At 39.8% G+C, this 6,621-nt stretch overlaps 2 protein-coding genes across 9 annotated transcripts in view; one reads left to right on the top strand and one right to left on the bottom strand.

Moving 5' to 3' along the window:
* Positions 1 to 6,621, bottom strand: part of LOC129773288 (sodium/calcium exchanger 3) — a 352,801-nt gene that overhangs the window by 26,124 nt on the left and 320,056 nt on the right. For all 8 annotated transcript variants that reach the window (XM_055776890.1, XM_055776900.1, XM_055776893.1 and 5 more), the window contains 2 exons: positions 2,470 to 2,569; positions 2,244 to 2,360 (listed from right to left, as the gene is read on the bottom strand). In XM_055776890.1, the coding sequence (XP_055632865.1) occupies positions 2,244 to 2,360; positions 2,470 to 2,569 (217 nt within the window). The remainder of the gene's footprint in view (positions 1 to 2,243; positions 2,361 to 2,469; positions 2,570 to 6,621) is intronic.
* Positions 3,400 to 6,532, top strand: LOC129773322 (cytochrome P450 6a8-like). The gene is made up of 2 exons (XM_055776926.1): positions 3,400 to 4,559; positions 4,620 to 6,532. The coding sequence occupies exons 1-2, from the start codon at positions 3,458 to 3,460 to the stop codon at positions 5,033 to 5,035; spliced, it is 1,518 nt and encodes a 505-aa protein (XP_055632901.1). The 5' UTR covers positions 3,400 to 3,457; the 3' UTR covers positions 5,036 to 6,532.

Here is a 6,621-nt window from a genome sequence, read left to right as displayed (position 1 = left end):
ATGAATATATTCATATTAGATCGCAATTCAATTTCAACATAATCGCTATAATAGCCTGTCAAAGTTGCATATTCATCCAAACAAATTCGGTAAGCATTTGCCATCTATGTATATGGCCTCCACTTTTGCAAGCATGCGCATTATATGCCAACTAAATTACAGGGCATAGGATGTTATATATACGCTTGTTATGCGATTTAATGTTTGCTGGGAACTAGCCCCAATTATGATCTAATATGATTTACTGTCAAAAGATTTTCCACAGCATGTAATACGATCTTTCGCAGTACTACACTGATTCAATTTATATGTTCATGCGACTCACAAACTGCATCAGCCTGATATGGATATATGATTTCGTATAGTTCGATTTTACGACAGTGTATATAATAAAACTGATGATTGTCACACCGAATTGAGATTTAATCTGTAGTGATCAATAAAATCGAGGTTTTCGCATTTTATACGATTTTAGATTTACACACTGTGTCTTTTGATCGACATTATATATGATTTTGATTCGATATCACTTTATATGTGACTTGCCACGTTATGCGATTCTATGTTTGTTGGGAAGCTTGCGGAAATCGATTATGGATTTTCCTGGAAAATGATAGAAAGTATCGAACAAAACGGTGCACATTTGATCCAAATCGTATCATTCTAACTATGCTGAATAAAACCTTGAAGTTCATGTAAAAAAAGCTCTTTTACCCCAACCTCATATTTAACAGCATATAAATATTGGGAAAAAATGTAGCAAAAAGCTTTACCATCTACCTAGTTAAATTATCAACTGAAATAATTTTGTGAGGCTATGGTTGCCGCTTCGTATAAATGTCTTTGTCGAGAATGGACCAGGACACGTCCCCTGTCAATGGCGGAGACACCTCTACACGCTCTGCCTATGTCACAGTAAATACATCGTAATCCTTGTCGTCGTTTTTTTCCTTCGGTCTTTTTTTTATCACCAGTCTGGTTACACTTTGGGCTAATGATGAGATTTCTTTTCGCTGTACAATTCCCTTCCCCATTCCTCCTAGTGCATGGCGCAGAAAGGCCCCACACCTCAGCTAAAAGATGCTGAGGGAATTAGGTGTGTTTGTTCTCACTGAAAGTGATACAAGCGGGTTTATCTTCTACCTTCATACTTTTTACTGTTGTGTGCAAGGCCCCGTTTAGGGGCGAGGGATTTCGAGGTGAGTAATACCTTCAATGAGCCGCCCCTCAATGGGAGATTTGAGATGAGGCGTTCCTCCCCAAATGTATGTTGGATTCAGTATGTATAGATTTACTAACGCTCGTGTGAAATTTTATGAGTATATGCTAAACTGTATGCATTTAGCATGTGTGTAGGGGGAATTAGAATGATTTTTTTTAGAAGACCGTGAGGATTCCAGACTTGTCTTATGAGTCGTGGCGTGAGATAAATACCACTGTGAAGGCCACCGTCGGGATGTTGAATGCGAATCACAGTCGAGTTTCTCAGGATGTAACTTTTTCAACAACATATTTCTGATGAATTTTAGCTGTCATAACAGCGGAAATATGGGCTCTTAAGACCGTAGCATGGGGGTCTTCGTAGCCACTTGGTTACGCGTTCGCTTACTAAGCCATCGATCGTGAGTTCAAACTCAGGGCCCTCAATTGACCATCTTTGTGTTGTTATAGAATAACTACGTCCACGCAACCATCATCAGCTATGGAGATCGATCCACGGTGGAACAAAGATCGATTCATCCATACAACTGCTCTGCTCTGCAAGAAACATCGGGCTGCTGTTCTATAAATAACCCAACAATGTTCAATATCAACTGTCTCCGCTGTCCGGTCTGCCGAACAATGGAAGAACAGATAGAATACCCTTACGCCTAAATGGCTACTACAGTGTAATTTACCATAATGTAATGGAACAGAAGACCTAACGCCTAAATGGCTACAACTTCTACTGTGTAATTTACAATTTATAGAAACATAAACATATGTACATGTACACGATAAAAACCCGGCTCTGTTACAGATAAAATGCTAATGAGCCTGATAAATAAATAAATGGGATAAAAAAAAGACCGTAGCATTTTTAGGGTTCAATGAATTATATTAATCGTTATCGCTAATCAAGTAATGTAATTTGGCATAGTAAAATATTACAAAATATTACGAAAATGTTACTACTTTGTCTGAGCGGAGTTCTCATACGGAACCACTGTTGCAAGTTTAATTGTGGTAGCTCCAAATCTTACCTGTTGGTGGAATAAAGGCAAAAAGTATCTTCCAGAAGATGGTGAGGAAATGCATGAGATAGTCTGAACAGCTTGGTGTTGGCGGTTCATCGCCCTCGTGGTCGCCATCGTCGTCCCCTGTAATTGAGGATTGAAAGGGAAATCAAACATAAATAAGTCCTCTGCATAGCTTGCGTTCCCCTAGTCTTTATCATGCAAAAAGATTTCCGAACGGATTTCCACTTACCCGCACTGACGGTGATCGCTTCGATGAACTGCTCCTTCCACGATGAGGTACCAATCAGGATGGAAGCATTCGCTCGCTGGACTAGCTTATCTACGGTGTTCTAGAAGAAAAATTAAGCAGAACGAATAACATAAAATGAGTAACAGCTCGATTTGTGAGAATTATTGAAGATATATGAATTGATTTAGTGTTGCTCTAATACACACTTTTTTTTGGGTCTGAGCCAATCATAAACACATAGTTTAAATCGTATCGAATTATAAGCTATACAATCTCTGGTTTCAGTATGCAAAGTTTGACCTAACGATTCACTCCAATGCGGACATTGAAGTGGGTAAATAATGAATATTCCGTACCATAAAATAAATGAACACCATCATTGTCTGTGTGTCCAGTTGCAACCTTCAGCTGCAACAAACACATATACTCTACTCAATTCACCTCTTATTACCTGATAAGTACGGCAGCAACATGCTGAAGGAACTAACAGCTTTGATTAAGTGCTTCTCATTTACTCCGATCATTATTTATTGAGGCATTATATCAAGAGTCAAACATGAAAATGCAAACGCATGATGAGATTTACACGTTTCGCACACGCGACATGTTCAGAAACTGGAACTACATTCACAACTTGCAGAGCACAGCAGAAGAGAACATCTTAAATATTGTATCAAGAATATTTCTACTTATTTTTCTCACTCCACAACAAACGTTTATTCGCTGGATTCGATTTGTAACGTGAGATGCGATGATTTATTTCCATTCATTTCATTCATTATTGAAGTGGGCAAAACGTAAATAATGACACCGCGAAAACTTAGCGGTAACGCGGGTGATATTATTTGCCGTGTCATGATCGTCGCGTCCAGATGATAACATTTTCCATAAATAGGTCTCCCGAGGTTGACTGCGACAAGTAGTCGCCCCAGAGCAGCTTTCTTGGAGAGTGTGTTGAATTGTATCGGACGGGAAACAAAAAGTCACAATGGAACTCGTTACCTTGATTATTAGTGCCTTTCTGGGTCTCGTGGCTCTCGTCTATTACTATCTGCGTCGCCAGCAACAGCACTGGTGCAAACATGGGATTCCAGATGCCCCCAAGCCCCATCTATTGTTCGGGAACGTGAGCGGAATTGGGCGTACCGCCCATACCTACACCCTGCTGCAGGGACTGTATTGGGACTTCAAAAGGCGTGGTTTGCCGATTGGGGGATTCATGAACTTTTTCCAGCCCGCGATACTGGTTGTTGATCCTGAGATGTCGAAAAGCGTTCTGGTTAGGGACTTCAACGTGTTCCACGACAGGGGTATCTATGTGGATACGGTGGGTGACCCGGTCAGTGGTGGATTGTTCAGCCTAGAGGGTGTTCAGTGGAAGGTTATGAGGCAGAAGCTTACTTCGACCTTCACGTCGGGCAAGATGAAGTACATGTTCGGATCGGTGCTGAGTGTTGCGCAGGAGCTGAAGGCGTTTATGGTGGAGAATTGCCACCGAGAGGATCTGGAGTTGAAAAATATCCTACAACGGTTCACGATGGACGTGATCGGAAATGTGGCGTTCGGGATTGAGTGTAACACAATACGGTGTCCCGACTCGGAGTTTAGAACGATGGGTAACAAAGCGTTCGAATTCGATACAGTGCGAATATTTAAGTTCTTCGTCGGGGGAAAATACATGACGCTGGCGCGGAGAATCGGGATGAAAGTGGTACAGGAAGATGTGGCAAGTTTCTTCATGAATTTAGCGAGGAGTACGGTGCGCTTGAGAGAAAACAGCGATACGAAAAGGAACGATTTCATGAATTTATTGCTGGAGGTCAGAAACAATGGAAAGTTCAGCAGTGAGCCAAATTCTGGCGGAGAAGGACTTACGATGGGTGAAATAGCGGCGCAGTGTTTCCTGTTCTTCACCGCCGGCTTCGAAACATCTTCTTCGACGATTAATTTCTGTCTCTACGAACTGGCCATGAATCCAGAGCTGCAGGAAAGATTACGAAGTGAAATTGTTGATGCGATTACCAAAGATAATGGGAAAGTAACTTACGATACCATAATGGGAATGGATTTGTTGGAGCGGGTTGTGAATGGTGCGCTGCTCCAATGTCACTATCTTTGTTGTTTGTAATAATATATAATATTTGTTTCAGAAACCCTCCGCAAGTATCCACCTGTGGATAATCTGTTCCGCGTATCCAACGCGCGGTACACTTTTCCGAACACAAAATATACCATACCGGCGGGGACATTCCTCCAAATACCCGTGTATGCAATGCATCATGATCCGGAACACTTCCCAGAGCCCGATCGCTTCAACCCGGATCGATTCCTACCGGAAGTGATGAAATCCCGCCACCCGTTCGCATATTTACCGTTCGGCGAGGGTCCGCGAATCTGTATCGGGATGCGATTCGGGTTAATGCAAACCAAAATAGGTCTGGTGACAATGCTGCGGAACTTTCGGTTTTCGCCGAATGCAAAGACCCCTCGCAAGATGGAGTTCGATCCGAAGGTATTTGTGATATCGCCGAAAATGGGGTTGTACCTGGATATAAAACCATTGTAATGCTTATTATAAGAAAGATGGTTAGCGATGTAATCATCAAATTATGTAAAATGATGTGAAACAGTTCCACGCCAAACTAACCGAACGATGCGTTGAACCTCACCATTTTTATTAAACGGTTTCATTTAGCTTGCCCTGTAATCTGTTTGCATGTTTGTATGTTTGTATGTTCGTAACATGTTTGTCTGTAGCGCTGACCCACAATAATAGAAATTACCCCCTTCCTGTTGATCGATTGATCTGAAATTTGGAACACACCTTTATCATTATAATGAAAAATCCAAATCCAAGATGGCTGCCACTACAAAATGGCGGACTACATATTTTCTCAAAACCCTATTATTATGGGTATCAGATGAAAGGGCTTGAATAGTAGATCACAGTAGATCATGGAAAATCCAAATCCAAGATGGCCGCAATCACAAAATAGCAAATTACTTTGTTAATCGGTTTTACTTAGCTTAAACTGTTCGTATGTATGTTTGTATGTCTGTAGGGTTGCCCTACATTAATAGAAATTTGACCGATAGGAATAGACCGAATTTATAAAATACCTTTATCTCTGCTGTCATTTTAAAACTGCTTATCTTGGAAAATCCAATTTGGCCGCCGCTACAAAATAGCTGATTCCATATCGTCTCAAAAAAAGGTTGATTGAGATATGTGTAGCAAACGAACGAATTTGACTTGGAGAACACACTATGTATTTTCTGCAATCCACTCAATATCGGTATCAAATGAAATTTTTTGACCGATAGAATACAGTACAATGGTTTTATTGTAGAGAAATATTCTAATGAAGCAGATAATGTACTAAAAACTAGATAGTAAAATAAGTAAAAAAAATTAAGTTAAACGGTTTAATTGTGATTATGTACTAAAAGCTAGAAAATATTTAGGCAAGTATCAGTTAGCAGTTATCACACCTCTCTCAGTCTAGGGCATTGATAAAACTATTCTCACTTTCCTCTGAGATCTCGCTTCCCCTATTAATGATCCAACCAAAATTGTACACATTATTCAATCATATTGCCTTTTTCTATTCCTCTAAATTGTCATTCAACAGAATCGAGAATCGTGTGTAAATATAGATAATTCAAGTTTCAACTTTTTTATATACTTTTCTTGTTCAGCGATTCGGAAATGACGAATTGCCACCAAACAACAGTGATGCGTTTTATCGCATTCAATTCGACATTTAGCTTATTGGACAGACCTGTAATGCGACACGTTTAAGTGGACATTTTTCCTCTAATTGGACATTTTAGTAAACATCGCGAATGTCCAATTACAGGTCAAAATCGCCTCCAATGCGACACTCGAATTAGACGTAAATTACTGTAAATACAATTAAATGTTTATTTTTGCACCGAAATACTCATCTAGCTTTATAAAATAGTAACATATAAAAACTGTATAATGTCATGCAACTTTGGTCGCTTCTGTCATAAGACTTTTGAAGGATTATAAAACGCATTCAAACTTTGCAAACTCCAATATTCTCTCAAATTTAACCAGAGTTTTTTTATCCCTTTTGTTTATTTTAGGCTCATTAACATTTTAACTGTAACAGAGCCGAATTTTAA

The sequence above is a fragment of the Toxorhynchites rutilus genome, chromosome 1 (assembly GCF_029784135.1).
Source record: "Toxorhynchites rutilus septentrionalis strain SRP chromosome 1, ASM2978413v1, whole genome shotgun sequence".
NCBI classification, from domain to species: Eukaryota; Metazoa; Arthropoda; class Insecta; order Diptera; family Culicidae; genus Toxorhynchites; species Toxorhynchites rutilus.
This window is presented reverse-complemented; position numbering and strand designations above follow the sequence as displayed.

What these genes read in the sequence shown, in the direction of transcription:
- LOC129773322 (XM_055776926.1), top strand. Translation starts at nt 3,458, where the DNA reads ATGGAACTCGTTACCTTGATTATTAGTGCCTTTCTGGGTCTCGTGGCT. An exon ending in GTTGGAGCGGGTTGTGAATG is followed by an intron (nt 4,560 to 4,619) that starts GTGCGCTGCTCC and finishes TATTTGTTTCAG; the next exon opens with AAACCCTCCGCAAGTATCCA.